Below are 15,027 nucleotides of genomic sequence, written 5' to 3' on the forward strand. Positions count from 1 at the left end.
GGCTCTGACCAAAACTTCACTGCAAGGGAGGGAGGAAGTACTCTCCTTGCCTCTTAAAATGATCGTTATTTGCCTTCAAACATTCCTCAAGAAGCTCATGTTTGTTAGTCTTTATTTTCTGACTCAGGAATGTTCAGCAAGCTATTTCAATTTTTTTGTACTGCAGTAACAGCTCATCTTCCAAAAGGCAGTGTTCCTACTGCCTTCAGGTTCAGGAAAATGAAATCCATTTGGGAAAGAAAGGGCACTCTCACTGAGAAATTCAGTGCCTTACTTGGAAGGCTCTAATTACACAGCTTCATGTTACAGATGCTATGAAACTTACTCAAAGCCATCAAGAAAATAAAAAAAAAAAAGGTCATTCCTGAATATACTTCACATCATATCTGTAGCCACACTGGAAAGAACACAAGTCTCTATCATTCCTGTCCTGCGTTTCCCACTCCCCGTACTCGAGGGCAGAGCCTCCACCCGCGTGGCCGTGACGGCTTTAGCTCATGTCTAACTCCGAAGTCTTGCAAAGTTTGCTTGTGTTGCAAAATTCGAAGCAAATCTTTGGGCTACGGCCATTCATGAAGCCGGTGTTGACATTTGCTTCTTTTCAGGAAAAAATGGGTCAAAAGCCAAAGTAATATCTTTGCACAGCTAGAAGCAGACACTGTGGAAATGCAACAGATATTATTTCTAATGCAGATAGGAAGGATGGAAATCCGTCCTTGTATAGGGTGTGGGAAGGGCAACTCTCATGCTGCTTCTCTTGGAGGACCAAGCCCACTCCCCTGAGCACAGATGATCCTTTCGTGTATGGAAAGACAACCACACAGCCAGTTACTTTCTGGGTATGCTGCCCTGTCTTCTGTGTTCGTCTCTCCCAGAGGAATATCCTATCGCCAGCTCTGGAAATCTATACATAAGATGTTACAGATTGCTACCCACTGTTACCAGAACACGGTATTTAAGAAACAAATGAATTATTTGTCATCTGAAAATAATAATTAAATTTTTAGAATTTCATATATTTTGATTGCATTCACCTCCAACGCCTCCCAGATCCATCCGACCTCTCTACCCACTCAACTCTGTGTCTCCTTTGATGCTGTTATTTTTTTTAGATAACTCATATTCTTATTCTTTTAGGTTATAGATTATGAATTACAGAAACACAGAAGGAATCTATTTTAGTAAAAAATAACTGATTAATTTTAAAGTAAACTCTTACAGCAGAGCAGCAGAACTTGTAGTGTTTGCTGTTTAAACATAACTTGACATCAATAAGATGCTAAGGACTTTCTCGGCATAGCTGATGCACTTTCATAATATTGATATAAGACAGAGCTTACAATTGGAGCTAATTTCCACCTAGACAAATATCCTCAATGACATGCCAGCAAATACACATGCTTGTACATGCATACAAACTCAGGAACACATACAACTATAACATATAAGCATTTTTATTCTAATGCACAATGACTTTCATCCAAAATTACTCATGCACATAAATGCACAGGGAAATGTAAAAACATTCATTCAACCATGGGCTTCACCAACCTTCATAGACATATATATATATATATATATATATATATATATATATTCCCAGGTGAACATGTAGAGAAACAAACATAGACACAAACACATAGATATACACACTCACACACACACATAAAAGACACACATGCAAAGATCCATAAATACATGCCTATGTACGTTTAAGCATTCATGTGCAGACACACATAGAGTTGATGTTTTGAACCCACTAAGTCCTCTTTATAATACTGGAGTAGAGAAGCAATTATGCTCTTACCCAGCCGTGAACCCTGTGAGCTACAATAATGAGTAGCCTGGCAAGAGATGTCTACCTGTGCAAGAGTGATATGAATATCAAAGGAGTAACCAAGCACTCCCTAGACTTAAGGGCCACCTCACACGATAGAATCCACACCCAGCACTACTCTCGTTGTTATTCTTTTAAACCTTTTATGTTCCATGATCTGTTTTCCTATGGTTGCGGCATCTTCTCATGTGACCTTGTGTTGATGACTGCCAAGGGCCACATTTTCGCCTTTGTCCTCTCTTAGCTCCAGGCTCGCACCTAACTCTTCTTCAACCCCTCTATGTCTTTACAGTTATGCCATTCTTTTCCCTTCCTACAAACCATGAGGCCTTGAAATGTCACAGGCCATTCCTTCCATTCTTCACCTTCCATGCAACGTAAGGTATTAATGTAGCCTCCATTGGTTTTTACAGTCCCCTTCTCATCACTCTGGACCAAGTCTCCAACCTTGCCTTGTTACTCTCTTTCATTTTCTATTCCATTCTTGAACCTTCAACTTTGCTTAGGGATCTTTTCTCCTCTTTCTCCACACTTGGCTTCTAAGATGAGGTCATTCCCTACACCTGACATCTGGCTCCTGATTTTATATTTCCTATATTGGTTACGTTAATATGATTTAAATACTGTTTTGCAGCTGTGAATTTCTTCATAACTTCCAACAATTGCTCAGTGTCTATGCAAAATCCAAGTTCTTTAGTCTCTAATAATCTACCCTCAATATGCTTCTCTAGATTCATCTTAAGGCCGTTGCTCTCCCAATTTCAAAACTTGTATTTCACAAAATTGGACTTTTGGTATAAAGTGTAAATTCTGTTCTCAGCTCTTTACATATGCTAGGTAAGCTACCTAGAATGTGGGCCTACTTACGTGAGCTTATCCTTTGGAATCTAAACCAGGTCTTCCATTCTCAATGAAGCAAACCCCATTTTTTTGAAACATATAGAAATCTGCCCACCATGCAGTCTTCTCCCAGTTAGGTGACTCATTTATGTTAGCATTTACTTTTTGTAGCCTGGAGATTTTTTCTCTCTCTGATGCATATGTTCTTGATCCTCTTTCTCTTTGTGTTGTGCCGATCTGGCATGGTGCCTTGCTCAAACACAGTTTATGGTAGCAGTGAATGATGCTGATAAAAGTAGTTCCTCGCCACTCCTCCAGGATACTATCCCACCCACGTAAGATGTTGAACAAGGAAGAAAACTGTTATCAACATTACCTTGAAGGTTCATCTATTAAAAACACTTGAAAAGCTTTTAGGAAGACAAATAGGAAAAATCTCTGGCAGCATTTTCACGTGTCAGCCTTGAGATTAACACGTATGTGTAACTAAGCTAGAAAACGTAATGAGTTACAGTTGAGTTTCATGGGCCAAAGCAGACATTCTTTTTCATGCTCCGACCTTGGCCTACTTTGATATCTAGCCAAATGACTCCTTTTCCCTGGGAACGTTTGTTCCTGGCTTTATCGCTTTGACTTCCAGGCTTCCTCTTGCTCCAGAAATGCCCTGTTACTGCAGTGACTTCTTTGCTCTTTCCGGGAGAGCGGATGCCATACACTAGCCTCTGACCCTCCACCCTCCTCCGGTATCTTTCCAGTGAGAAATCTGATTGGTGGACCACCAGTTGTTGAAAATTCCGAAACTCATATTTGACACAATTCTTGAGTGTCTTTGTGATTCACTGTTCAAAGAAATTTGGAAAGTTTCTGAACTCAAGTTTGCTTTAATTCAGACTTTTCCGAACTAATATTTGTGACTCTGTTATGTCTGAATTGAGGAAAGGAACCTAAGGGTGTCAGGCTGGCTATACACTGTAACTTATCACATCATATCAATGATATCTTAGAAGTTACCCAGCTTCTCCTTTTCTGTGCTTCAGTCATCAGTACACACACACACACACACACACACACACACACATGCTAACAGGAGCTGAACCAGGGGCAGCCTGATATCCGTAACAAAGAATGAATCTGGGCCCCTAACTCATACCATATCCAACACAAGGTAATGTCAATATATCACATGGCAAGATGTGAGAATTCGAACTATAAAAGTCAGGTTTAAATCATCAGGATGAGTCATGACACTGCAGAGTACAACAAAAGGACAAACAAGAAATTAAAGCCTATGTTTAATTTAGTTAAAATGAAAATGTTTGCATGTCAAATAGCACCAACAAGAGTGAAAATCAGCTCACAGAACAAGAGAAAATACTTACAAGTCATATATGTGCTTAGGGTCTAATGCCCTGAATACATAAATTTTTAATCCAACAGAAAAAAAAAAAAACCTCACTTTGTTCAAAGATGTTAAAATTATATACAATGGGCTAAGTTTAAAAATATACACCACAGGATGGTGAACAACATCAGGTAACACATTACACTCAAATAGTGGTATGGTTTTTAAAAGTAGAAGATGCAAGTCGAGGAGTACATAGAACTTCCATATGTTGCTGAGAATGCAGAATATAAGGACAACTAGGAAAACCGTTTGGCAGTTTCTCAAAAGGTAAACAGACTCTCCCTCCACATGACCCATTCCTTACTTACCTTTCTGTAAGAACTGAAGCCATATGCCCACACAAGAACTTGTATACAGATGTCTGTAGATGCATTATTAGTGTGTGTGTGTATGTGTGTGTATATGTATTATATGTATATATATGCATATATATATTTATATTTCTTTTGCTTAAAAATCACATAATTCCCCCTTTCCCTTACCTCTCTCCTGTCTTTCTGATATTTTTCCCTTTCTTCTTCTCCTGAAATCTTTTCTTTATTTGTTATTGTTTTACACACACACACACAGAGAGAGAGAGAGAGAGAGAGAGAGAGAGAGAGAGANAGAGAGAGAGAGAGAGAGAGAGAGAGAGAGAGAGAGAGAGAGAGAGAGAGAGAGAACTAGAGACCAGATAACCAGTTAGGGATCTCATCCCTGGGTAAGACTATTTCCTCCATTCTCAGCATCCTTAGTTGTCTGTAGTTCCTGTCTCTAAGTGAGGCCCTGCAGGATTTCCCCTCTTCCACACTGGCATATCTATTAGTATTGTCAGTGTTAGGGTCTTGCTTAGGTAGCCATACTGTCTAGGGTGTAGCATCCCTGTCATTTCTAGAAGACGCAGTCTTACAGAAGATTTCCTGGGTTTTGGCTTGTATAATCTTCTTGCTCCCTCTACTGAAATGTTCAGTGAATCTGAGGTGCAAGAGTCCTGTTGTAGATGCATCAGTTGGGGCTAAGTATCCCACAATGCATTTCTTCTCTGTTTTTTTGTCTGCCAGTGGGTTTTTTTGCAATGGTCTCCTTCTGTTGCAAAAAGAAGTTTATTTGATGAGTAGTAAGAGCTACATGTATCTCTAAGTATAAGGATAAATATTTAGAATGCACTTGGGAATTAATTGTTAACATCTGGGCATAGGACATTTCAAATACTACCCACTGGTGGGTAAATTAAAACAGTGCATATGCATTCATTAGTATATTCATCATGAAGAAACAAATTATATACTAATTCATTCTACATCAAAGAGCATTGAAAACACAGATGGATGAGACACTGGTTGAGGAGAGAGTATTCTTCCTGGCATACAGCTAATAACAGATCAGTACCTGGGCAAATTGTGTCCTGCTTGTGGACAGTTTGTTATCTTTTCACTCCTAGAGATACCAAATAACCTTCTCAAACAGCAACGTTCTTCATTGTCAGGTTCCTTTCAGAAGAAAAAAATTATTTAAGTCGGATACAGTGTTGCTTTGCAAAGCCAGCTTCCTCAGGAGAGAGGGATCTTTCAGAAAGGACTTAAAGGTGTGGAGAGGAGTCCAGCCTCAGTCCCATCCCTGTGACAATGTGGCCCCTGTGTCACATTAGGATAATGTGGAGTCATCTTAAGAGAGACCATGGCCCACTACTCAGTGTGTCCAGGATGCCTTACTGGTGCCTTGGGGGTTGTAATTCAAATGCATCCCAGCTCTTTGTTCATAGTTTGTGCACTGCAGTTGAGTTTAAGCAATGTTCCTCTTCTTACACTCTGGTTCATCCTGCCTTGCTTCCTAGACCTTCGTGAGGCTGATTCAGAACTTTCTCCTTCTTTCAGGGGCACTAAGTCATGGGCTCTGGAACTAGACGGCTGGCTGGGGAAGTCAAAAGGATTCTGTTCAGACACTGAAGTCCATCTCTCTCCATTCTCTGATATTGCCAGGCCAGGGAAACGCAACCTTTGGTGGCCATTGAAATTCTTGGGGATGAGGAGACATGGGTCAGGCTTCCAAATCACAGATGAGGGATTCTAACCCCCAGATGTTCGCACTGTGGATTTCAGGTGGTAACTGTGGCTTTGCAGTCTTCTCTCAAAATGCTGTCTGTGCTGCTCATCTGGAAAACCAGCCCCAGGGCTTCACCTATTTGAGTTCCCTCTGTGTTCATTAAACACAGCCATAATTCATCCAGATAGACGAGTCTTTATTGTGCCTTTTAGGTGATTTTGAATTATTTACTTTACTATAGTTCTATGAGGTCCTATATAAACCTAGCTTAGTTGTTGAATTTTTTTATTAAAATCCCTTATTTTTTTTTTTAAATAAGAATTGCCGAGGTGAAAATGTGCAGGGTGATGTAATAAAAATGACAAACATCCAGAGCAGAGCCCATTTCCATTTCAGCCTTTATTTTCACAGCGCTTGCTCTTCTTTCTCTCTTATTCCTCCTTTCCGTCCTCAAACATTGAATTCATAATGTCCTCTCTCTGACTCTGCAGTAAGCTCCATTGTGCAGGGGTGGGCAAGAAGATCCGAATAAGTTTCCCACCAAGTCAGAGTGGACAGACAAGGAAACTAGAACATACAAGGGTGTGCACAAGTAGAGCTAGAGTAGAAATGACCTTGTGCCTGGACTATGTGCTGTGCTATGTGTTATGTTGGAGGAGCAGCTGTGATGTGCTATGATGGAAGGACAGCAGAGAGCTTCTAGAAGCAGAACTGACAGCCAATGTGGACATGATGGCTTAATCAAAAAGAATAACAATTGTAGTAGTATTAATATGACAGTGGGTTTTCCCTGTATTTTTAAAATAGTTTCTGTACACCTTTGAATTAAAGAAACGATGAGTTCGTAAGACTTTGGACAAAAATAAGGAACCAGTTGCTTAATGTTTATAAAGGAAAGTATTATATCATCTATCTGGTAGGCATACTTATAAAATTATTTTGTCATCTGATAGAGTTATAGAAATAGTTTAGGGAAACTGAATATTAAAAGGCAGTGCAAAGCTGTGTGTTCTGGACCAAATTAGGCAGGTCTGGCAACACATAAGACCAGCCATGAAGAGACGCCATTGCAGAAACAACTAAAAGGAGGGGCTGTGCTATGAAAGCGCACCCACTTCTGGCCAACCTTCCTGGGTCCCCCCACTACTAAGCTCTGTTATGTGCTACTTAACCTCAGAAGCAGGGTCTTTCTGTAGCATCCTGAAAATCCAGGCCAGGCCCCTTCTCAGGAATCCTATCTCATATTTATAAAATGAACACATAAGAGTGGACTGAGACAATGTTAGGTTGTGAAAACTGTGCTATAATGGGTGTGGTCATTGGCGTGAGACAAAGGTCAAGGTGGCACACATTTCAAGGACACAGCCCTTTGACTTACTGTCCAGTAGAGTTGAAGCTTGGCACCCAGAAGCCAGGAGCAATGTATAGGGTCCACTGACCCCCGATTGCTCATCTGTAAAACTGGAATAATGTTATACAATCTTATTCAGGATAAAATAACATATGTCAAAAATGTTTAGCATAAATACATGATTACCAGAAGAACAGCAAAATTGTCCCAAAGAACACATTTATTATAAGTGTAATTTAATGTAAATGCACATTTACTATAACTGTAGCTTTGCCAATCAAGAGCTTATAGGGTGCTATATTACCTAAAATAGCTCAGGATGTATTACAGCAGTGGCTTTACAGTTTTCAGTCCTTTGGGGCAGGTCTATTCTGTGGACCAAGAGCCCCCGTTTGCCAAACTGTCAACTGCTCAGTGCCCTGGGAGACCCACATGGCGACAGTTCAGCTTTCATTTGTTTATGGTGGCTCGGATTGAGCTAGGGCCCCCTGATCTTCCAAACATAACACCACCGAGAGGCTGGATGAAACTTTTCAATAATTATTGAAACAAGAAAATATTTTGTTTTAGTTAGATAAACTCATTTATTCAAGCCAAGTTGTTGAAAACTTGGAAATTTCACCGTGATATTTTTAATTAATGCAAAAGCAAGTGGAGCAGCCAAGCCCCATACCATGGTACCCCTACCAAAGTAAATGAATAAATGAATAAATAAATACAAATTGAAAATAGGAGTACAGTTCTTAGATTTTATTGCCAGGGATAATCAACTCTACAGACGTTTAAAAATTCTTAAATTTAGAATATACATGAATCTGACTCTTCTGAAGCTTTGTAAATTAAGCAATATCATAATCAGTCGTAATGATACACTGCAAACCAAGCTGCCTGAGCCAAAGGCTTCAAGCTATGCCAGGCATCAACTACAGACTTTATGAGCATCAGCCTCATCTAACCCCACAGCTCAATGACGGGTCTGGAATTTACTAGGGGCTGGGGGACAGAAAAATGAGACGTGTAAAGATTTGCCACTTCCCTGAATCTTTCTCCTGTTATGTATTCAGGTTGGTAAGTGCCAAAGCGGGGATGTCAACCCAGTTTCTATGGGAGTTTGCTTCAGTGGTTTAAATAGATTATCAAATTGTGCACTAGGTTTCATATGCTTACAGCCTGTTTCTCATTGTCCAACAAGATAGGCCTAAAGTCCATGTCCTGTTAGCAAGATGCCCAGAACCCTGTCTGTAGGTGTAGTGGTCATTACACAGTGCCTGAAGAACCCTGGGCCTTAGACATCTTGGTGGAAGGTTAGAAACTGGGTGATCTCTCTATCAAGGTGGCCCCGAATTGAAGAGATAATGGTACATTCCTGAACCCTGTGGTAATAACCATCCTGCTGGGTCTCAGGAAGGTGGATTGGGTGACTAAACAGAACAGTGAGCTTTGCTGCAGGCAGACCTGATGCATATTTTCCTCCTCATTTCAGACTCTAAGCCCTTTACCTGGCCTGGTCATTTTTTATTGCTAGTCAATTGTGTGTGTGTGTGTGTGTGTGTGTGTGTGTGTGTGTGTGTGTGTGTGTTCCTTAAATTAGCTTTAGGGAGGGTGTGTAAAACTGGAGTGGGGAGACCAGCCAGGGCCCTCTGCTGCTAACTCTGTATCCTAAAAATAAAGTTCAAGAAACCATTCTAAGATATATATGTCTGAAAGTTGTATGCATGCATGTACATAAAATATATGTGGTTTATGCATAGCATATGCATGGTGCCTGTGCATTACCAATAAGAATCCCAGCAGAGATACCATTATCTCTGTTCCCAGATGTGGAAGCTGAACCATGGAGGTTAGAGAGGCTGTGCAAGATACACACACAGAGACAGCGAGGTTAGGGCTGTTCTGCGTGTTCCCATCGACAGAGGTGCCTCTATGGGTGGCTTTCTGAATACCTCAGGAGGACCAGGTTTTTTGGAGTGACTAACAGTTGCCATTAAGAAGCTTAGGTAGAAATTTGGCTTAGGGGAAGCATTGTACCAGGACTCAAGTCGATAATAGCATACAGGTTTGTGGGGCCAATAGTGTTTTAACCTGGGTTCCACCAGTTGTAAGTTGTATGCATTTGAGCCCCGGAGCTGAATCTTTTCCTTAGATAAAGTAGAGAAGATGGCATTCCACTCTTCATGGAGATGTCATGAAGACAGATGACATAGTGGGTGTACAGACATCTGGAAACATCTGAAACGTTGCATAAATATTCAAATATGATTACTTACATGGATGATCATAATTTGGGACTCCTACACTGAGGTTTTATTAGTCTGTACCCATTGTTCCTTACATTCATTTGTGCTATCTTAGTGCACCTTACAAACACACTCATTTATTCATTGATTATTCTCCTGGATCAATGAAATCTGTTACATTCTGCCCAGAATAGGATTCTCACTGTTGCTGACTTCATAAACAGTGTGTTATGGCATGCTGGAATCCCTTTTACGTAAACTTAGAAACTCTCCCACACTAAGAAACTAGAATTCTATTGCGAATGAATGAAAGTTCCTCTAAGCATCCTACCCGAGCATCACCAGAGATGCTCAGAGACAAGTCTCACCTGAGTCCGAGCAAGACTTTACAGATAGGAAAACGGAAGGGCCATTGGCAGGGGCTTACATGGCATCAGGCATCCAGTCAGGGCCATGGTTCCACACCAGGGCCCTGAGCCTGGTGCTGCCCTGAGAAGCCGAGGACATCTTGGTTTCTTTCTTTTTTGTGTTTTCTGAACTGACAGGTCTTTTGAGATAAACCCATTGCCTTCCTAAGCATTTGCCCTCTGCTGCCTACAGGAGACGACTGCACAAGCTGGGCGTGTCCAAGGTGACCCAGGTGGATTTCCTGCCAAGGGAAGTAGTGTCCTACTCCAAGGAGACACAGACTCCTCTTGCAACGCATCAGTCTGAAGGTAAACGATGACTTTGCTTTCTTTACATGCTGTGTCTGCAGACACTGCCAGGGAATAGCGCTGACCTCAAGTTCCTGAGGTCTTCATAGGATATAACCCAAGCGACATCCTGAAAGCCAAAGATGCCTTCGGCTCTCAGTTAGAAAGCTCTGCTGAGAGGATTCTTTCCTATTCCTCCAAAAGATCTATGGAATTTTAAGTGTCTAACCGTCCTGTCAAGTTTCCATGCTTATCTGTAGACAGTGGAAACCATAAAAGTAGTGAATAGACACTTTCATAGTACACACAGACAGACAGACAGACATATAAGTAAAAATAAAGAAGTTAAAAAATAATTTCACCATTTATAGGAGCACCAAACTACAGCCTGCTACCTCTTTCTATAAACAGAATATTATTGGGACACAGATGTTCCAGACATTACACCTATGGCTAACATTCACGCCATGATGGCCTGGTTGAACAGACGTGGAGGAGACCTTAGCTGGCTCACAAAGCCTGAATTTTGGACCTAATCCTTTATAGGAAACCTTTCGTGCACCCCGATTTTCTGAGCAGTTCACATAAGAGCACACAGGTTAACAATATTCTCCGTATGTCCATGAGTGAGGATGGAATTGTATGCATCCTCTTCTATGCATACCAGAAAATATCAAGTGGAAAAATCTGAATATAAATCTCGGAGAATCATTAAAAGTCAATGTGATGGTTAGTCACATTTCCCTTGCTGGAATTAGAATTGTGATGGACATGATGGGCGTGTCTGAGGGGGTTTCTAGATTTACTTTCTTGAGGTAGGAAGACCTGCTATATATTCTAAACTCACCATTACTTAGACTGAGGTCTTGGGCTGACATAAAAGGAAAAAGCCACCTGAAAGCCATCTTAGAAAGCCATCTGGCACTCGCACACTTGCCTGTTTGTGCCAGCTGCCTCAAGACCCTGCTCCCATGGCCCCTCTGCCATGTCGGACTGTATTGTTCAACTGCAAAGCCAGATACACTCTTCCTTCAATGGTCTCATCAGGCATTTTTATCACAGTAACAGAACAAGGAACTAACATAGACAACAATAATCTTAAAGCTGGTTAATCTTAATGTTTCTTGGATGTAAACTATGGTGAGGGATAGAGATGTATCTCAGTGGCAGGGTACTTATCTAGCATGCACAGAACCCTGGGTCAGTTCTCAATACTGTGATAAACAAACAAACAAACAAAGAAGGAGGAACATCACACTAAAATAAGATTATATGAAAATCAGAGTTCCCTATAAAGCACAATTGGGTAGGTGTGGTTCCATTGTTAGAAAGTGATATCGCTCATAGAGCAAAGCAAATGGTCTCTTTTACTTCATGTGTCTCCGGGGTCGGGAAGGGGATGTTAGAATATTGTATAGTAAATACTGAGCAAAATCCTAGATAGTGAAATACATTAGTATTTCATACTTGATCTGTAACAGACATAAACCAGAACAGCTCGGTTTGTGCCAACTACAGAGATTTTCCATTTGTGTTGTCCAACGCATAATCTCAAAAACGATGTGAAATCTTGTTCCTTGAAGTTCAGGCTTCCTGCATATCTTCTGGAGAGCTTTACTTAGTAATGGAAGTGTGTAGAGACTATGAGGCCCTGCGAGGAAATAGCAAATTTTAGACACAAACAAGTAGCACCCTCTAGTGGTGAAACTTTAAACAAACTAGCCACCAAATTAAGACCTGTGCCAGAAAACACTTCAGGAGCCCTGTCCTTGGGCCTCTAGACAAAAGCCATTGGGGGTGGGGGGTGGGGGGTGTTAGAAGGGGGATCATTAAAAGGCAACCTCACTACCCAGCCAAAACATTTGTTTGAGTTAATTTGCTGCCAGAGGCATTTGCAGAACTGTAGCCAGAGGTATGTTTGTTTAGCCTCAAATCTGACCCGAAACATAAAGTGATGCATGTGAAATAGGAGGAGTGAATTATTTTTAAGAATGTGTATGCTTAAGATGTTGGAAACGGTACAGAAATGTTTACAAGGGGAGATAAATTAAGGATGAAAAGGCATCAACTGTAAACTTCTAACGTGGAATACATCAAAAGGAAAAACCCGTAGAGTTCATTTTATTACTTCAGGGAGAGGTTGGGAGCCCTCATTATGCTGTGGTCCAAGCAGCAGGAAAGGAGGAATTTATTTCTTAGCAATTGGCAGACGTTCTTTCTGTTTTCTTAACAAGATCCATAGAGCTTTCTTGTGGCGATGGTTCACATTCCACAATCCAGAGTTGAACCCAAAGCCAGCTACCAGAGCCTACGGGACCTCGTGGTAGTAAAGTAACATTCAGCAAGTGTAGATGAGAAAACCTTCCTTATTGTCAGCTCACCCAGGATCTTGAACCCTTGACCTTTGGCTGCCTGGCTGTTGAGGGTGCCCTGGGCGTGCATGCCTTTCACCTAAGAGGTGAGTGACAGTAAGGGCAAGCACAAGCGTCAGCCGTGGGACAGTGCGCTGTGAGTTCCTTCCAAGGGGGAGGCTTGGGTTGGTGCCCAATTTAATGTTGGTGCCAGGGCAATGTTGCGATGACAAGGACAGCCTTGCAGGGTGACTACTGAATTTCACAGCACAGTGAGGCTCTTGGATGGGTAATGTTTGCCAACTGTTGTGCATCTAAATCCCTTATGAGTTCTTTGTTAGCCATAATTTATAAAGGCTAGGTTTTTTTTTTTTTACATTGTTGGAAGACTGAAAATTAATGCAGCTCAAAGTAGTACTTTCAGAGCGCTGATCTGCTCTGCCTTGACTGGAATGCTAGTGCGCTCACCCCGCTACGCAAAACATATTGTACTTAAACAAGCACAGGGGAAGGAGTCCGCATGTGCCAGAACCTAAGCCCCCTCCTTCCTCTGCTACACACTATAATGAGCACTCTCCTCATCGTGCATTAGCTAGTCACATGATGATCTGCTGTGAGAAATACCCCAAGATGATTTAAACTAGGAAGATTTAGGAACCAAGTCTCCATCAATACAGTTCTTTCAAGTAGCTTAAGCCATCCTAGACTGGATAGGTAATGACCTAACCAGTCACGGGGAAGATGGGGAACGGGGCACTCAGGTGCAGGCTGTGTCTACCCTGAAACACTTTAAACATATGCTTTTTATTTTCAAGTAAGGAAAGAATATGATTATATATTACCCCTGCCTCTGCTTTGCATATTACTTCTCTGGTTGTCCACGAGGTCCTGATGTCAGAAACCAATGCTGTGTGTGTTTGTTACGATGAGTGAATGACTGGTGAGCAACAGGTACCGTACATGGCTGACAGTGATTCTTCCTGATTGCTGCGGAGTTTTGCATGACCACTGGGCAGTGATAATATTTTAATGTGCTGGGAGGATGTCAGCTAAACGGGACAAAGGAAGGCGCTTCTTCATCCTGTTGGTGATTTTGAAGGTTCTCTGTACTTCCTCTTCATGGGATCTGATAAGTGGGCCCTTGGACTTTGTCTTGTCCACCCAATGCCAATCTCTGATTTCTTACTTCCAAGGAAAGCGAAGATGACTGGGCTTTTTCAAGCACTCCTAAAGGCTTGTGCTTCTAAGCATGTGTTTATGCTGTTTGCCCATTTTTGAGATGCCACCACCTCCACTGGCCTTCTGTCAGGAAGGGTCAGCTTCTAACTATCATTAATGCCTGGTTCCTCTTTATTATTCTGTACTGATTCTTCACATGCCTCTCCTAGGCTGTGATATCCCTGTGATCAGGGTGTGTGACCTTTCCCCACTTTGTCCCTCACACGATGCCTGGTTCAAAGGCACACTCCCTAGACGTGCCGATGAGCTAGAAGCATCCTATGTACTGGAGCCTGATGCAACAGGAAGTGGAAATCCTTGCATTTTCTGGAGGGAGGAAGGCCATCCTTGTGAAATGGCACTGGTTTTTAGAGGCTTTGATAGACACACTATAGAGGTAAGATTCTTCTTTTCAGGGGAGTTTAATGTTTCAGCCAGGCCCCTGTTTAAGTTCTCAGATGAGCATGGGGATTAGCTGTCTGTGAGTGTGGTGTCAAAACTGAAGAACAGAAGTGCAAGGGCAGCCTGGGTTGGCCCAGAGCAAAGCATAGCAACCTGCAAGCTTCACTGATGTCTGTAGAGGACCTTGGAAATGGGTATGCAGGGAGGTAGCTAGGGTAGTTTCACCTTTGTACACTCTCCAAAATATGCTCTTGCTAAGGAAAGAATTTCTACCTTAACTTCCCATAATCTCCAAGGTATATTCACCACAGAAGCTACAAGCAAACAAATAGTGGTTGTCTGGAAAGTCAAATAGTCTGGTCTAAAGTTGTCTGGTGAAATCATAAGGTGCCACTGATAATTTTAATAATATATTTTTGTTAATTCCATCATTTCAAGATACTCAAATTTCAAAATGTAATCAATGTGAAATTATCAACGAGACATCATTCTTCTTCTTTTGTACATAAACTCAGCCTTCAGATGGTGGTTTCTATTTTATCCTGGCAGCATACCCCAATTCTTCATCATCACCATCATCCTTCTTCTTCTTCTTCTTCTTCTTCTTCTTCTTCTTCTTCTTCTTCTTCTTCTTCTTCTTCTTCTTCTTCTTCTTCTTCTTCTTCTTCT

The 15,027-nt window shown here is 41.4% G+C and overlaps 1 protein-coding gene across 7 annotated transcripts in view; it reads left to right on the forward strand.

The window, feature by feature from the left end:
- Positions 1-15,027, forward strand: part of Dync1i1 (dynein cytoplasmic 1 intermediate chain 1) — a 302,449-nt gene that overhangs the window by 64,609 nt on the left and 222,813 nt on the right. For all 7 annotated transcript variants that reach the window (XM_021191724.1, XM_021191723.1, XM_021191726.1 and 4 more), the window contains one exon: positions 10,293-10,408. In XM_021191724.1, the coding sequence (XP_021047383.1) occupies positions 10,293-10,408 (116 nt within the window). The remainder of the gene's footprint in view (positions 1-10,292; positions 10,409-15,027) is intronic.

This window comes from Mus pahari, chromosome 2 (genome assembly GCF_900095145.1).
Source record: "Mus pahari chromosome 2, PAHARI_EIJ_v1.1, whole genome shotgun sequence".
In the NCBI taxonomy this organism is placed as follows: domain Eukaryota; kingdom Metazoa; phylum Chordata; class Mammalia; order Rodentia; family Muridae; genus Mus; species Mus pahari.